The sequence below is a fragment of the Mastacembelus armatus genome, chromosome 1, assembly GCF_900324485.2.
Source record: "Mastacembelus armatus chromosome 1, fMasArm1.2, whole genome shotgun sequence".
Lineage (NCBI taxonomy): Eukaryota > Metazoa > Chordata > Actinopteri > Synbranchiformes > Mastacembelidae > Mastacembelus > Mastacembelus armatus.
In genome coordinates this window covers 6,388,072-6,406,596 of record NC_046633.1, presented here as the reverse complement: position 1 = coordinate 6,406,596, position 18,525 = coordinate 6,388,072, and the positions used below count along the sequence as shown (strand labels likewise).

The 18,525-nt window shown below is 39.7% G+C and overlaps 1 protein-coding gene across 1 annotated transcript in view; it reads right to left on the bottom strand.

Annotated features, from left to right (window-relative positions):
- The window catches only part of nr3c2 (nuclear receptor subfamily 3, group C, member 2), a 63,168-nt gene that overhangs the window by 6,140 nt on the left and 38,503 nt on the right, over window positions 1-18,525 (bottom strand). The window contains exons 4-7 of the mRNA XM_026302975.1: window positions 12,729-12,845; window positions 9,581-9,925; window positions 7,209-7,353; window positions 3,705-3,835 (exon numbers count right to left, since the gene is read on the bottom strand). Coding sequence (XP_026158760.1) covers window positions 3,705-3,835; window positions 7,209-7,353; window positions 9,581-9,925; window positions 12,729-12,845 — 738 coding nt within the window. The remainder of the gene's footprint in view (window positions 1-3,704; window positions 3,836-7,208; window positions 7,354-9,580; window positions 9,926-12,728; window positions 12,846-18,525) is intronic.

Sequence of the window (18,525 nt, the reverse complement as noted above, 5' to 3'; positions counted from 1 at the left end):
GATTAGAAGCTGCCTGGCATTTAGGGGCGTTACTATGACCAGCCCTAAAATGGGGCTTTTATACCATAATAACTGGTGTCAAATGCATTTTTGCTGCAGGTACAGTATAGACCCTTTTCAACAAGGCCACATTTCATATGTGAATTGCATCATTATATGTGCCACAGCCTGGGGAAGTTCTTTTTCTGTTGCACATTAAATAAATAGACAAACATAACTCATGCAGCTAGGAGATGCTGTAACCACGTGTGTTAGTAAAGGACATGCAGCTTCCTGCTCTGGGTTGCTGGTGCATACTTTACTGACAGGGTGGCTCTCACTTTTGATTTAACACCTGATACTACTCATTAGGGAATTCTACAACAAGCATGACTACAACAACAAGCACGTGAGGCTCGACAGTGTTGTCTCATATAAAATTAAACATGACCAATGCGATCTGATTACTTGTTATAATAAAAATCATTACAATACTTTTTACTAAGTAGTGTTAAACAATTATCAGGCTTTTGCCTAATTAATTGTAAGGTGTGTCCCATGAATTATGTCTATGATGTTGGTAAACATACTGTTTACTTGCCACATCTGGAATCAAGCTCAACAGCCATTTCATAGAAAGACAAGAAGATAGTTTAGAAACAGACGAATGTCATAATCTAGGAATACTATGTATTCTATGTAGAGGTGAGCAGTGTAACTGGTTTCAGCAGGCCATTGCTCCTGTACCAAATCCAAACAGGGTCATGAGACACCGCAGGCTTGGTGAAACCTTAGCCAAGGTCAGAGAGGAAACACAGCCTCTTCTCTCTTTCCTCTATCTCCCTCCTTCCTTCTCACTTTTTCACCCGTTCATCGTCTCTCTGTGTAACATACACAGTTTTTTTTTTCTCAAATCAGCCCAAAGACACACACACTGACTCCGTAGTACTTGCCCAGCTGACAAGTTCTGACAACTCTTCTGTAAACATTTCTGCCACTGTTCCTTCCACCAGGCCCTAGCATTATCTCTGAATGACTTGAACTATGATAGCTTTCTACAGTGTCTCACACAATCCAGAGATGGACTATTTATTTTTGAAATTATTCACAAGTGTGTTTGCTGAACCTCCCTTACACTACATTTGTTCCATTATGTGGACGTTCTCTGCTGCACATTAGTTGTGGATGATTATTTTCTTCTTCCATCATATTTTACACATACTGTACACTGTATTTGGACTAAATCCTATAAACAGAGCAGACTGAAGTATCTTAAATTCCCTTCTTAAATTCTGTATACCTTCCTTCTTTTATCCAATCTCTCCTTTAAAATTCCAGCCTGGGTTTGAAGGAAGTGGAGAAAAATAACAGGTCTTGGAGCACTGCCTGGTGCTTGACTGGCTTTTATTAAGTACAGCAGGGCTCTCTGGAAACCCTCCAGAGGACCAGCAAGGAGAGGAGAGGGAGGCCACAGCAACAGAAGGACCAGCTCTGCCACCCCCACCCCTTTGTCTTTCTTTTCTTTCTCCCTATAGCTCTGCACCTGTCTCATTCTCACCAACACTAGCTCTCACTGTCAACATTTGTCTGATTTTGCTCTTTAAATCTCCCTTTCCCTCTTGGTTTATCATCCTCTCTGCCTTCTCTCTCTTCCTCATCTCTCCCAACAGCCAATAGTTGAAGTCCAGCTAGAGATCCCCTGCTTCCAGATGACTCAACACGACTGAGTCTATATCAGGGAAATGCTTTCACACTGCCTCTTCCATATGTCATTGTACTACAAAGCCAAAAACCAACCTTTTCCCACTGGCTAGGGAAATACTGTACTGAGAGATGTATTTTCTTTCCTATGTACAGTGTGAACCACATTGTCTCCTTACAGCCAGTCACAAACTATAAAAATCGCAAACTATTGATTTAATCTCGAACACATTATTGGTACGTATGTTTTTAATTTTCCAAAAATTGAATTTGAGTTCTAATTAATAATTAGTAACTTCAGCTCTCAAATAATTGTAGTGGAGGAAGAGTAACAGTGCAGTACAGCACAAGCACATAAATCTTACACTAAAGTAGAGTACTTGAGTAAATGTACTTAGTTACTTTATATGACTGAAAACTTCTAATTTTGGTATTTTATACATTAATAACTCACAGCCATTATTCAAAAGAAAAGTTCTATGTTTTCTGTTTACATTTGAAAATTAAGTTAAATAAATAAATTTGTATAGTTTATAATACAAAGATGGCTGTTGCATTATTAAATTTTAAGTTCAAAAAGTCTGAAGACTGACTTGTAAGCAGACTCTTCAAATATCTTTGCACCAACACTCCTTCATCCCCATTATCTAAAACTACTAAACATTAATTCACCCATACAGGGTCACGTGTTAGACATATGCATGAAGACTGCAGCAGGTCTCATGTGTCCTAGTATAGCTTTAAGTGTTATGGTTTTTCTTTATAACGTCTGAACGTATGTGGGTGTGGACAGTAAAGTTATGACACAGCTGCCATCACAGAATCTTTTAACTGTTACAATCGAACTAACAGCAGCAGCTCACAGTGTGCTGATGTGGTGAAAAAAACCTCTGCTTTCAGTTTCCAACTGAGCAACTTGGTCCAACACATCCTCTCTGTGCGGCTGCAGCGCCTGTGGGTGCAGTTTGGCAGAGAGTGGCAACACTGTGAGACCTTCTGCAGGGAGTGATAGAAGTATTCTGTTTATCCATGGCCAATTAAGACATAAAATAAAATAACAGATTAGCCTTCACACAGACAATAAAAAAATTAAGAAACTGCTCTCCTTCCCATTTGCATCTCCTGTATGTTGCTGCACAAACAGGTGCATGCCGCACCTGCTATGCATATTAATGGTTACTTAGAATAAGCTTAAAGCATGACAGATTTTAAAAGGTATGATTTTAGGTGAAAGAAAGTCAAGAAAACACTGCCAACACTGCCTCAAAGGTGGTGGATGGAAGAGAATAAAAGACACCTTGTCAATATGCTTTGTATGTGAGAGGCAGTCTTTTGGGTAAGGAATGTGGGAGAACTGGGTGGCAGAGGCAACAGTATAGCAGATACTATACAAATGTGAGGGAAATGTGCTAATTTTGGAACTTTGTCTGTATTTAGTGTAAGAGCAGACAAAAAACATTGACACCTCTGTTGAAAATAAGCCACAGATTTGCAATGAACATCAGCACTGTTGACTTTTTAACAACCTGGCTCTTACAGTCCACCTTCAAATGAAAATACAGTCAGTTCCACCTGAATTTGAATTTAGCTTTCATGGAAAGGAGCATCCACCCATCAACCTTGGGCAGTTACTTAAAGCAGCAATGTCTGCATGGTCAGCTTTAACTGGGACACTACATGTCCCTTGTTGAGTCACTCACATTAAATATGACAGCAGTGTCTATTCCATATGCCTTATAGCCAGAAAAAAACAAGCCTGTTACATTAACAGCATTTCTGCTAATGTCTGTAATTTGGTCAGTTTAGCAAGGAAATTATTTTCTGTCTGGAATGGATGTTGACTACATAATGTTTTCTTTTTAAATAAATGATTTCAAAAATGACATTTCATTATACAGTTCATAATTTGTGCTTGCTGGGAAGATTCAGGCAAGGCGCAGGTAGTTCAGTACAAAAAAAACCAAAAAAAAAACAGAGCAGGTGGGATGAATAAATCCTGTGCAGGCCTGTAGCTCACTGCCTACCTGTGCTGAGAAGCAGAAGGACCTTCATGGAGAGAAACTCATCGTAGGTTAGCTGCAGTCGTACAAACTCCTGGCTCACCTGCCTCATGCCCAGACACAGGTCATACATGGCTGACTGCCGCATGCGGTCCCTGAAGAAAGACCAGAGAGAGAAGGGAGAGGAGAAAGTGACATTATAAGCTTTGCAAAAAGTAGTGTTTCTCAAACTACACCATACATTAATGCTTAGTTCACGCAGTGATTTTATTTTTTTAAAACTAACTCACCTACACTTTATTCCTATCACAATAGTTCAGTGAAACAATGCACACAGTACACAGGAGGAGGCTGCTGGTCTGGGCTAAGAGCAGAATACCAAATCCCCCCAGATTGCAGAGCTCTGCGTACAGTATCACAGCACAGATGCACCACTTTTCTAAGTCTGTTGCACGCTACGAAAGACCCCATAACTACCCCTCAGCACTATAGAAACACTTTTAAGAACATAATGATGCTGACAGAAATGACACATGTAAACAAATGTTCGCTACAGAGAAATGTACATGCTAAACGGTCTCATGCGCATTAATGTGTCAAAAATACACCATTAATTGTACACACTGATTGTGCCGTCTCCTCATTCCTAACACTTTCTCACTCTTCTTCATTTTCACACACATTTAATCAGGAAAATAATCTCAGTTACATCACAAAGTTCACAAAATCTGGAAAGAAACATTGGGGGGGGGGGGGGTAAAGAATGAACAAATCAGATATGTGCTTTCTCGTTGCTATAAATCACCAGCACATCAAGACTACAATAATTAAATGCAAGTGGTGTGGGTTGACTTGAAAGAGGTTGGAGTTTTATCTAGAGTACACTGAAACCACATCATTACATAGGCAGTGAGGGTGGAGACTTCACTCTGATAACAACTAGACTAAATATTTTATAGAAAGGTTCACAATCAGCCGATTCGAAACGAGCACATAACGTTTCTATTAAAGCATAAGCAGCATGACGCTTCTCGGTATTTACTGTCCAGCTGTGTCTGTCGGTCAGACTAAATAACTGATAAACTGCAACAACATGTGGAGAGTCCTGTTTCCCTCCTGAGTTACACTGTGTATGAGAGCAGTTTCACAAAGTGCAGCATAACATCATTTGATACAACTTCGGGGCTGGAATTTCTAAAGTCTTCACACGTTTTTTTCTCTCTCTCTCTCTCTTGCTCGCTCTCTCCTTCTCTCGCACTCTCTTTTCCTGAAATGACTTTTGCTGAATCACTGCCCAAAATGAGCTGCTGGTTTTGGGGAGAAAAGGAAAAAACTGGCAGCAACCTCTCCCTTTCCCTCCCGCTCTCTTTCTCATTTCTCTCTCTCTATCTCTTTATCTGGCTCTCGCTCTTGGTTTGCTTCATACTCTCTCAGTCTCGAGCTCTCTCTTTCCCCGTTTCTATGGTAAAAAATTCAAGGAGCACAGAACCGACGTGAAAGAAAAGTTCATATTCACCTTGGCTGAAAGAAGCCAACAGAATGACAAACTATGATGAAACAAATTACTAAAACCACAATGAGTCTTTCCCTGTTATAGTATTATGTCAAAGTAATTCTAAAATTCCTTATAGGGCCAGTGATCACACAGTTGCATACACGTTTTTTTATTCTTATACTTTATTTATTTATTTATTTATTTATTTTGTACTTACTGTCAATGAGCAATGTTTATATACATTAGGATGCATTTTATTTCTGCCTTTTGACCTTGAAGATCAATATATATCTAACATATATATGAAGTGAATCATGAGTGAATGCCCAGGTCTTTAGGGAAATAGGTTTGTTTATTTCTTGTAGGCATTTACCACACATCAAAGACTAATTGACACAGATTACAGAGGCCTATTTTGTCTCTAATGTAAAATGCACATCTGTGTTTGCAGTATTTACTCTCAATCAGTGACAGATTTAACTCTAATAGCTGAGTGAGTGGATGGTCTATTCAATAAATGCCTTAATGCCCTGGGTCAATAAGCCCTAAGTAGCTATGGAAACAAGCGTACACAGTCCACTCCCCTAAAGAATGAGGGGACTCGTCAAAGTTATGGACCAGTGCATGTTAGTCACATGCTTGCTGCTCCCTGACTGAGTAGTCAGCATGTGATTAACATCCAGGCCACCACCATGCTTAGCTGGTCTACATCCCCTCTGCTCTGTCAAGCTGAATACCCAACCCATCCATCAACGGGAGAGGCCTGGTGTCATATAAAAGTATCATATATAGCAACAGCAGCACACTGTCCAGTAAAAATGTTTCTTTAAGATACATATTCATTTATCATATAAATGCTTGTGTAATTCCAATATTCTTCTCTGTGTTAGAACTTATTTCGAACTAAATTAGATTTTCTGCAAAAAGTGTTACTCGTCCTAAATAGTGAAACACACAACTCTTAATAAACGGGGATTCACTTGGCACTAAATTGATTAGAGGATCAGAAGACCTCTGGTGTGGAAAACTAATGCTTCAGCAACAGTACTAAGCTCGCAGTGATACAGCACTCCGGGACGCAGATTCTGTAGCTGTGTTGCACAATGGCATTTGTGCTGTTGTTTATTTGTTTATTTATTTATTTGGGGCAAACTGACCCACTGACATTAACTTACATAAGCTATTAGTTTGAGCTTTTAAACCTTACCCTGCCTGAACTTGCTGATGAACTTGCTTCTCTCCAGCAGACTGCCTACAGAGGCTGCTATTCTCCTCTTTGATTAATTCTATAACATTCAATTCATTACCAGCCATGCACTGCAGCTCCAGTGTGAAAAGCCCCACATACAGCTCTTCTCCACTTGCTCTCCTATTCAAACATATTAACACAGATCAAGTGGGCCGTTGACTGCCCCTGCTAGGCTTTGATAGGATCTGCCTAATGCAAATAAAGAGGCAACAAAAGGTACAAAAGCAATTTCCCTGTGAATTTCCAGAAATCAGATGCTATATTTTAACCTTGTTTTAAGTACACATGCAACATCATTACCATAAAAACTCATTTTGTTCCTTTGAATAGTGTTTAGGAATCTTAATGGAATGCTTTAAATAGAAAAATGCATGCCTTACTCCCCAAAATCCTCTAGGAAAATCTGTGTTTATGCAGAAAGCTGCATCTAATGATCAGCTAAAAACAGCAGAGGCTACTTAAAACTAATGGCCGAGGCCTGATTGTGCAGCCAATTACTCTACTTACTAATTATTTACTGTAAAAAAAAGCAACTGATTCATTCTCACATTTGTAATCAACGTGTGTGTGTGTGTGTGTGTGTTTGAAATCCCACAGCCCATTAGATATCAATGTATTTTATGTGTACAGAAATGATGAGTACACTTTGCCTTCACTGAGAACAATAGAAACAGGTGGTGTGGCCTCCCTTCTTTGTTACATGTTGAAGGTAGAATTGTATAAATTACACAGTAGCAAAAAATATTTCATATCTGGGTTTCTTCAAATGGAAGTGTAGACCTACTCATTAAAGATGAGGTCAGGGGCAAAGTAGAGCATCTGTCCATTAGTGTGTTTGTAGGAGCGCCAGCTGAGGCAAAAGGAGGACAGACACATCCATGAGTACTGGATCAGGGTGATTTGGTCCTCAATGGGCAGGCCCCGGAAACCTAACACACAAAAGAAACACACACATACAGACACCGACAAAGCTGATGAGAACAACACATTATGGCATGCACTGATTTAATGCAGTTGGACTTAAGCACCATTATAAGAGGCATTCATTTAGCTGAGCATGTGCATGTGTGTACCTGTGTTTACATGTTATATGCTGTGTATCTTTGCCATGGGGTACTTCTTGTGCCGATATTTGTTTAGACATGATAACCACTGAGAAGTATACACCCATTCTTGTTTTATGCAAATCCCACAAGGCCTCCAGTTATTGGCGTGTTGTCTATGGAGTGCCAGAAATAGAGTCGAATAGGAAACGTGCCAAACTCTCAATCAAACTCTGGCAAGAAACTCCTTCTCAGACAAAACATAGGCCAACTGAGGACAAACAAGTGACTTATCAAGTCTTAGGGGCTATTTCAGTCTATACGCATGTCAATCTGCCAAAAACAATCATTTAAAGAATTTTTTTAAAAAGGTATGTCAAATGCCTTAACACTGTTTAGTAAGTTTAGTAAGACTCTAAGACAATGAGATTTTATTTTTCAGGTCACTGAATCATAACTAGAGACTAAGTAGACTATGCTTAAAAAAAACTATGTTAAAAGTGTGCTAATAACGTAGCTTCCACTGATTAACGTAAGAGGACTCAGGCTTTCCTTGAACATACTGTAGGTACTGACAATATTGGCCCATGTTGCCCTGTGTGTTAGTCCTTCCATATCCAAATGAAAGCTGAATGCGAGTGGTGGCATATTTGAAAGTCAAAGGTACTCATTTTGACCCTTCTGTCTGGCTCACCTTCTATTTATACGTCCGGATATGGCAAGCAGACACTGTCGAGGTATCAAATATTTGCAATACAGCAAATTAAACAGCCTCAAAGAGCTACCTGTGAGACATCTTTCAATATGTCTCCCACTGACTGGCATTTTAGGGTTTTTTTTTTTTTTTTTAAATATTGCCTATGGGCTTATATGACTGGGATAGGCATGAGATCTTCTGTTCAATGTAACATCTGGCAACGGTGATGGAAATGAGTTCTGTTTGGAAATCTTAATCTTGATTCTATGTTACGGTTAAATAGGATTCATTGCTCATCGTGTTGAGGCTTTGCAGAATTATTTCCAGACCTAATATTTAAAATAAAACTGCGCTGCATGCCCTCACAAAATGGATATTTTGATCTTATTAAGACAGAATAAGATCAAAAGTGAAGATATATGTTATCTTCATTAAAACTAGTCAATAATATAGTATGGACTCCCTACTCTCTTATTAGCTTGATCATTTTGTCACTTCAATTCTTAACAATGAATACATAACAAATAGGAATTGAGAAATGTAAAACAAACTTGTAATCTACATGGCCAAAGACATTATATTATACTGAAAACACAATAGAAATAAATCACAAGCAAGTTAAGAAAACATCCTTACTAATATTAATACACAAGCACAGCATTAAAATGCTGCAAACTCAGCAAACAACCAAATCCACAAAGAAGCTGCAAATACAGAACACACAATCAAATGCAGACTTTTTTACATTAAAAAGGGGAAAACATAAAACTATAATAATTAATTTTACTGAAAAAACATATGTATGTCTATATCACAACCTATGCTTATCTTTTTTTTGTCTTTTTTTAGTTGTTACTAATTTGAGCAGCAGGGGGGTGCAGTGGTTAACAATGGCACCTGCTTCACGCCCAGCGTAAGCAGGGAACGGCTTCCGGCTGCCCAGTGATCCTCGTTATCATTTGTTTAATTTTTGTCATATGAATCATTTGTTTTCTTGTGCTCACAGACAGAGAGACTAATACACTCATTTCTGATTTATCGCTCTCTTTATGGTCTCGTCCCCTCATCTCTCCATTAAACTCACTGGTTATGGATTTGTAGCCTATGATGCTCAAGTCAGCCAAGCATAACCTGGGTTATGTGTATCATGCAATCAGAGTGTGTAAAAAAAAAAAAAAATTTTTTATAACTTTTTGCAGATTTTCCAACACCACTGATTGATAGCTGACTTTAACTTTGTGAGTTACCGTGGCAACGGCAGGCATGTCTCAGCTGCGCATGTGCTGTCAAATTGGTGAAGATGTTTTCTTAATTGGTTTATGTTTTGCCTGTGTGCACATTCTTAAGTTGCAGTGCACTGAGCTCTCACGGCCACTGTAATTTAGGCTTCAGCCCACTGATCTCGTGTTCACTAACCTGGAAGTACTTTGGCCCACTTCACCATGCGTACCATCTGCTTCCCGGCCAGGCGGTTAAGACTGGACAGTAGGTGGTCAGGGGTGTCAGGCTGTGTGTTGTCATAGCCAGAGTATACTTCTTCAGGCTCAATCAGCTCCAACACGCTGCAGATGGAGGGTGGCAGAAAAGGGGTGACCACCCCAGGCCCATGGGGCACCAGGGCAGTGGCAGCACTGGCATTCAGGTCCTTCTCAGAGGAGAGGTAACCACCTCCAACCCCTCCTGTGGCAGTTTGGCCATCCTTAGACCCCGGCAGGTCTTCGCTGACTCCTTTCAGCTTCCCTAACTTCTTGGACTTTCGTGCTGTGGGGAACACAACCAGCCCTTATTAACACAGTGATGATGGTGGAATTTTTACATTCATAGTTTTCGATTATAATTACAACGTGACAAAAATACAGATATGATTTTACATTTCTAGTGTCTGGATGCACATCTGCTTTATGTGTTAACAGTGTCCACTGTTATGGAATGACAGAGTGACAATGTCATTTTTGTTTCTCTCAATTTTCACAATACAATTTTCAAGGAAATATGTGAAGGAAGTTACAGCTTATGGTAATTTATAACTGCAAAACTCAGGAAACGAATTATAACTCAGAAAGTCTACATTCTGAATGTAGCCAATTTTACTTTCTGCTACTAACGCCATTTACCAAATCCATTTGTTTAAAGTTGTGTACAAACTTTTGTGTCTTATCCAGATATCAGCTTTTCCTTGTCCAGGGTGTCGTGTTTGGGACTGGTGGCATAAAGTTTTGAGCATGTGCAGGTGTTCCTGCAAAGTTTTCCATCACAGCTTCACTTCACCAAAGTGAGTAGTTAATCCCACTGTAGCCTTCATACTCACTCCACATACTTTATATTTATATTATATACTTTTATTTTGTTGGTATTACAGAAATATATTTACTATCTGACAGCTGTCTTTACTTGCCTTCCCATAATTCTTAGATATAAACAGCTCAGTGGTTTTAGACTGATGCTATTCAAACATACAGCCATACTCAACCTTAAGCATTTATTCATGACTCATGGTCATCTGCTGCTCTTCAACACAACGTAACATTTCATTAGACAGAGATATGTCTGCTTCAAGTCAGCTTTTTGATATTTGTGTTTTTAGAGAAAACCATATTTTGCTGAGGTCCAGTTCACACTAGAAAGATCTGGAGAGCTGATGTCAGGTTCTGTATCTAATGTGGTGTGTTTTTAGTCTGCTCTGTGCTTGGTGTATGTTTGGAGGGAGGAACACACAGCACAGAAAATGATTAAAAATAGGTCTTACTTTAACGTGACCTTAACATCTAAACAAAGAGTTTATAGTCCTTTTAAGTATCTTCCCACAAGTATTACATTTTTTTTAATTTTTTGATTGATGGAGTAGTTAAGCAGGTCTGCCACACCGGTTTGAAAGTGTTCCTTTTTAGACTTTATTGAATTCTAACATGTAATATATCACATGTTTACGTCTTTCTGTCATTTCTGATGTCTGTAGTCTTAGAAAGGTGTGAGAGTGTGACCTAGTGAATGTGCATGACAGATTCAGTGAGGGATTTGTTTAGTAATGTAGTTTAACAGATCCAGGGATTTTACCAACTTTGAGCCAGATGCAAAGTAAAACTGGCTATCAGAATGAAGCAGTACATGTGATGTGGGTATTTATGCTCATTCTACTGGGGGTGTAGCAGTACTGTATGTGGAAGGCACCCAATCTGAACGCAGTCTGAAAACACTTAAACTAGCTTAATAAGAGTGTGGCACAGGATGGTATATTTACCATATGCTGACTTGTGCCCATTCTTTTGTTCTGTTATGCATCTCCTTTAAGCGCTCTGCTATACTTCCCACCATATACACCTATAGATACACCTATAGACCCTTATTCCCCTGTGAGGACATTTATTTTGGGCACTTCGCAATCTGCTCTGTGCATTAGCTTTGTCTGTGTGCGTGTGTGTTGAGAGTGACGATACTGAAGCAGAAAAAACCACTGTTAGTGGCCATAAGAAGCAGGCATTCACATGTTTGTCACACAGGAAATGTATGTTGAAGTGTTTTTCCCTGAAATGATTTTGCTCATTTTATATTCTACTATCAGTTGTTTGATTTGATTCCAGTATAAACTTTCCCCCATATGTTTAATGTAACATTTAAAGGCACGCCTGAACCAAATACAAAGAAGAGTATCCTCACCACTTATATTTGAAAGGCTAATCTTTTAGCAGTTCATTTGAGTACCCCTACTTTTTGCACAGTCTATTTTATTTGATTATTGGTGATCATCAAACAATCTGATTGCTGTCCTAGAAATCCCTGCATATAAAACACAATTGATGTTTCACTGATAATATCAGTCTTCTCATGTTAGGGTCTTCATTTTATTGCTTTAGTGGAGGATTTTCATCTTTTTTTGAAGACCTGGGTTTTTCTATTTAAACTGTGCATGGTAGCAAGTGTATAAATTATTATTTTAAACTTTGGTAATGATCATTAAGTAAACAAATGATTGTAGTTTCAATTAATGGTTCATTTTGACACTAAGTTAAAGAACCTGGAAATTGTAGTGAGATAAGTATGAAAAGCATGAAATAAAAAATGTGTAATTTCTATCTCAATAATGGACTGAAAGATTTCCAGTGTGCTTTTAGCCTGGTATATGTCACTGTAATCCTAAATTACAATGGTCCGTGGCAATAAATGAGAATACTCAAAAAAAAAACACAAATCTTGTTCTGAATCAACCAGATCCCTCTCAAGTATCTGCAGGCTTTGTCAGAGGGCATCATTTAGATGACAAGCGATGCACACACACACACACAACCACACACACACACACACATATATAGATCAATAGATAGATAGATAGATAGATCTGCTTATATATGCTTTATAGTATAGTATAGTATAGTATATACTTATACTATATGCACACACACACTCATACACAAACATCCTATGACTCAGCATCCCTGGGCCTCCTGTGACTACAGCTAGACCTACTTTTCGATATCTATCATTTCTTGTAAGTAGAGCAGGGCGCTCTCAAATGTCACATCTGAGACACATGACAGGGCAAATCTGTAATGAAGGTGTGACTCCCCACCTCCAAGGTTCATTCCAGCCTGTAGACACTTCCGTACACGACATGCTGGACAGTTTTTCCTTCGGATCTTGTCAATGATACAGTCATTTCTCCCAGCACAAAGGTAGTTGTGTTGACCTATGGGAAGACAAGACACAAACAGCCGTTTCAGTACACAGCTTGACATAAAACAGCAGTGATATTACCAAAGGACTGTGCCTCACAGGTGGAAAAAAAAATTGTGTAACATGGGTGATTGATGCCACTTAGGCAGTAAAGATAATAGCTTTGCAAATACTGCAGAAAGTATGTATTTCATTACATGAAAGGCCCTAAATGTTTGATTCTGGTCCTGAATCTTTCCTGGGAATTGTTCATATATAGGTCAACACAGAGAACCCATGAAATGTCTGACAGTATCAGAGATCTACAGTTCATGATTATCACTGTGAAATGATTGAAATTGTGATTATTCCACTCTCGCATTCTACAGTGCATTACTAATGGTGCATTATACAGTGTATGGCATGAGGGTATTTGAATTTGTTGGAACCAGGACACTGGCTGCAGCTATACTATTCCTGACAGTGATGCTAACATGGCGAGAATTCCTCCTGCCTCCTGCCTAGCCTTTAGCTAAACCCAATGATCTCCTATTTCAGAGCGCCTCCTTCCGCTCCAATAGCTCTTCACTGTACAGCTCCTCTCCTCCTCCACTCTCCTCCATCTCTATGCTTGCATCTCCATCCCTCCTTTTTTCCCTTTTTCCACACGCCCGCCAGCCTCAGAGCACCATACGCCCACACACAGACAGGCTCATGCTCGTGCACACATGCAGTCATTCCCTCGCAAACACGCACACACACACACACACACACACACACACACACATGCACACACAACCAAAGCTGGCAATTAACAAAAAACTGCAAATGTTGTATCTACTTTCAGTAGAAAATCACGACACAACCCAGATGCAGTGGTATAGCTTGGTATGTTGACCTACATGACCCCTTGCCAATGGCTTAGCTCTATGACAGTTGATGTTCAAATTGTGTGTACATGTTGGACTGGGTATAGGATTGTATGCATCCATGTCAGCCCATATGTGTCTGTATTTTCCTGCATGTTCCTCCTGTTTCATGTTTTTTGTTTAGAAGTATCCAAGATTTCTGGCAGGTCTTGTGGAAGGAGAGCTTGGGCGTGATGTTTACAACCATTTTTCTCAAACATTTTTCTGTACATTGCATTTGTTGCATCTACAGAACAGTATTTGTATTTGTGTGTAGGACTGAGCAGAAGTTGTTTTCTGAGCTAGCAGGAGTAGTGCGCAGTGTGTCTGTCTGGCTGCTGCCAAAAGCCAAGGAACCAAGCTGCAGGAGGAGAGGCAGCAGCTGTAGCCCCACCACTATTTCTGGCTAAATCACATGACCGTTACATAAGCCCATTTTTCTTGCTCTAAAAAACAGTAAACTGCGACACAGGAAACACAACGCAGCCATCCCCTTCCCCACCTCCCTTGTGCATGCACACACACATGCATATACACACAAAACGCACACACACAGTTCCTTGGATAGGCAGGACCAAATGGCAATTCTGAAAAGTCTGGAGCCTTCCTGTCAACTGTTTCGCTCATTCCCGTGAATCTTGTTAATAATTGTTAGAGTGAAATACACTTTATGAGACACGCAAAGTTGTAGTTCGGTGGTGTGTATGTGTGCGACTGAAAAGGAAAGAAGTTGTTTGTTTATGTACCATGTTGCATACAGTATTAACTTGGAAAATGTCTTGTACAAAAAATATATTCTTTCATTACTTAAGAATAAGATTTATATATTCAATTATTTTGATTCCCATTTCCATGTTTCATTGTGTAACTCCTGTTTTCACTGTAAAACACTCAATAATGCCACTCTGAGAAGACATTTTCATGTAATACATGAAAAGATAAAGATTCCTCAGAAACTGTAATAAATTTGGCATCATTCTCTACTGGTACAATGCACACTCTGTCAGCATTCTTCACTACATGGCAACCCTCAGAGCTCTTTAATGGAGTCCACTCACGTCTACTTTTAGCTAATGATCTCACAATCTCACAATCTGGCAACAAGCCTCTGAGTGGTCTCTGTTGTCTGTCAACTTCAGCATGAGGGTGCATGTAAGGGAGCTCACTTTTAACAAGAGTAATCTGCCCCCCTGAAATTTATGTCAGTCTCTTTGATTAATGCACACTGAAAGCATTTGGCCAATTCTATGATTGTCAATCTTGTGAACCCTAAATTACACAGCCAAAAAATGCTAAACAACCAAAAGACATGCCTCTCAAAGTCACGGCTTTGCAATAGCACTGCTATCTCAGATCCTTTGGACAACACACAGCTGTGTTGGAGGGGGCTCTACACAATTAAGTTTCACTGTCTGGATCATTATAAAAGAGGCTGCAGCAGTTAAAATAGGATGTAAATTGAAACTGTTATTTTACTGTTTACTAATGACTCCACTTCTATAATAATGTGCTAAATAGTCGTCCTTAGGCCTTTGTGCCATATATAATGGATTTTGTCATTGTTGGTGACTCAGTAAAGTATTTGGAAGTATCTAATGTATCAAGCAGTAATGCACTTTCATTCTGTGTATACAGTAAGGGTTTTGTAGCTTCAGTATCATATCTATTAGTTTAATAAGATTCTTTTCTGTACAGAGCAAGTGCATTTGATAGTTGTATTTACAGCATGCTGGCATCAAAATGTAATGCCACAACACTCTATCTTTAACAAACCAATCATCAGTGAGGTGCTGATAAAGCCTATCAGATTGGCAGTGGTTATTTGGTTGAACAGAAAATGTAGAACCCACTGTCTGCACTAGATCCCTTTTGCATTGACGTCACAGAACAAAGGTTTCACCACAGAGGAGGAAGAGATGGAGGTCAGATTATATTCGCTGGGGAGCCATCAGGCATGCAGGTCTGCCTTAGCCAAGGTAACTGGGGGCATGGTTGGGGTGCGTATATGAGTTATATCAGTAGTTTGAAGTTCAAGGTGAGGGGCAGGGGAAATGCTGTGTATACTGTATTTTGGCGCGCTGAAATAGTGCGTGAATTAGTTAATGAGTCCTCTGGCCGATAATAATCGTCACCAACATGAAAAATTCATTACCAAGTTACTTGTGAAGGAAGAATGTCTGATACTTGCAAACCTAAGCTTCTTGCACAGTGACGTGCAGCATTTCTTTGTTTTACACCACTGTAAATTTGGGATGTTGGTCAGACAATCTGGATAATCTTGGATATGTCAGCTTAGGACAAGTATGACAGGCATGAAGGGCTAAACAGTTTATCAGTTATCAAATAACAACTGGCAGATTTATTGTTCTAAAAATCGTTTACTTAGAGACCTAACATATTATTTTTAAGCATGTAACTTGCACACATATACTGTAGCATTAAATGTGTCTAGCCCCTTTATTCTCCAGCCCAAACGCCTATTAGCAAAGTGGGTCATGCACATATTAACAGTAAGCTTTGCAGATTTCATTTCTCCTTCATGCTGTACACCTGAAATGCATTACACCAGAAGTGTGTGCTTGTGCTTTTGCCTGCGATCGTGTTTGTATGTCGTCTGCGGATTCTGATCAAATATCTGATGTGAGACCTGTGGGTGAGGTGGGATCAGGACAACAGTGCTAAATGGCTTCCCTCCAGGCGTTGTTACATGAGCTCCTCACACACAACCTGAAGCATTCACTTCAGCACTGGAGGGAGGTCTTTTTTTTTTCTCTCTCCAGCCTGAGCTGAAAAAGATGTGATTGGATGCCAGAGCTGCTAGTCAAAGCTGAAACAGTGCTAGATGTGTCCTCAGATGACCTCTCTCACAGAGGCGGTACCGAAGAATAGGTTTTTAAATTGACACAAGCTCCATGGAAACCACAATACAGTCACACTACAGAACAGAGAGAGGCCGTAACAAGGTTGACTAATGACTCTGTAAACCTCTCTGTTCAATAAGATACCAGCAAAGTGAGCTAAAAACAGTGCATAGTGTTATTACGAAGAGCAGACATGCCAAGCCACTGATGACATGTGAATAATAAGCTGGCGTTCAACTCTTCAAATGTGCTCCACATGGAATCGTTTACGGAGCACAGCTGTCTTGTATCAGTAACCTAGTCGTGAGTGGATTCAGAGGAGAGGCGCACATGAACACATTCAGTTATTTCCACATTTAATTAGCGATAATAACACATTTCTGAACGGCTGTTTGTGTGAAAAGACTTTTTTTTTTATGCAGAACAGGATAAATGTTTATACAGAAGAAACTGCCTACAAATTGGCCGCCTGTTTGCACGACAGTTGAGTCAACAGTAGCAACACAACTGCAAAACTTGTAAGCTGCATAAAAGTTACTCCCCCTCTTCTATATTTGTTTACTATGCAAGAACATTTAAAATGTGACTTAAGTAAATAAAACGTGTGAATACAGTAACAATAAGAGCCGCCATACTGTGGAAGAACTGGATGTAGTGAATAGGAGAGCAGGTGGATGAATGTTTCTTTCATGAAAGACATGTCTGAATGTGTGCTGTATTGTGAATGCTTATAGAATGAACTGATGGCATTTTCAACTGTGCTTTCTGAGAAATTAAATGGAATGAAAATGGAGGACTGTAAGTGCACATATTTGGAATGCAAAAACCTCATGTGGACAATAAATATGTCCAATAGATGGTCTAAATTTAAGCCTGATTTTTTTTTTTTTTTTTACTTCCCAGTACAGCACAGCCAACCTACAGTGGTGTTAAATTAAGCTATACTGTACCTAACTGTGGCTTGCCTGACTTGAATAAAGGTGAAATCAGACCCTCCACAGCCTAAGTATTTCAACTGATTTGTTGATGACTCCAGAAATGCTAACTAGCTCTGTAGAAAAGGGCTGTGAGCCTGTTAGCTGTCTAATGAGCTACAGTCGACCGAAAACTTGTGCCCCCTGAGGCAGGCGGTGCCAAAAGAAATTAAGCATGGGCTGGATTATTTCCCTTGTACAGATGCCCACTCTCTGCAGTCTTCTTTTATATCTCACATGCAAGTTTGTAACGCTGAGAGAAAAGAGGAGGAGAGGGAGGAGGAAATACTAGGGGAGGGGAGGAGTAAAACATCTCCTCACATCCTAACTTACACCTCTCAGGCACTCACTGCTGACACATCAATTTCCATCGCTCTCTCTGTTTCTTTCTCCCTCTCTCGGCTCCCCCTCTCTTTTTATCTCTCTGTCTGCGTCTGACTTTTTCTTTGTCCTTTACCCCCCCCTCCCTCCCTAACTGGATCTGTTTCACTGTCCTCTACCCCTCTTCACTTTGCAAAATCCTTCTCTCACTATTTTCATCCTTTGCCTCCCTCTGCCTTACCTCTCTGTTTCCATCTCAGCAGCAGCTGTGGAGAGGTCAAGTAAGGTAACAGCTTGCTTTGCACATCAGAAGGGCAAACACAACCCTGATAACATCACATCACTGTATGGGTTGCCCTTATTATGCTTTCATAGTTTGCAGTTGTTTGGCAGTGCAGAATCAAGAGGAAACTCCAATCAAATCCAGAGACGTATTCACAGAGACATTTGAAACAGCATGTTAGATTTAAAGGGCATTACACAATTAGTCAATTTCAGTATAATTGAATGTTACATGAGAGACAAATATTTTAATCATCATATATCTAAGTTTTCCAGAGCGTGACCTGACAAGCGCTTGCACAAAGTCGTCAGACCTTTAGCTCCCTGCTAGCCAGGCTTGAAGCAAGAACAATGGCATGTCTGATTCA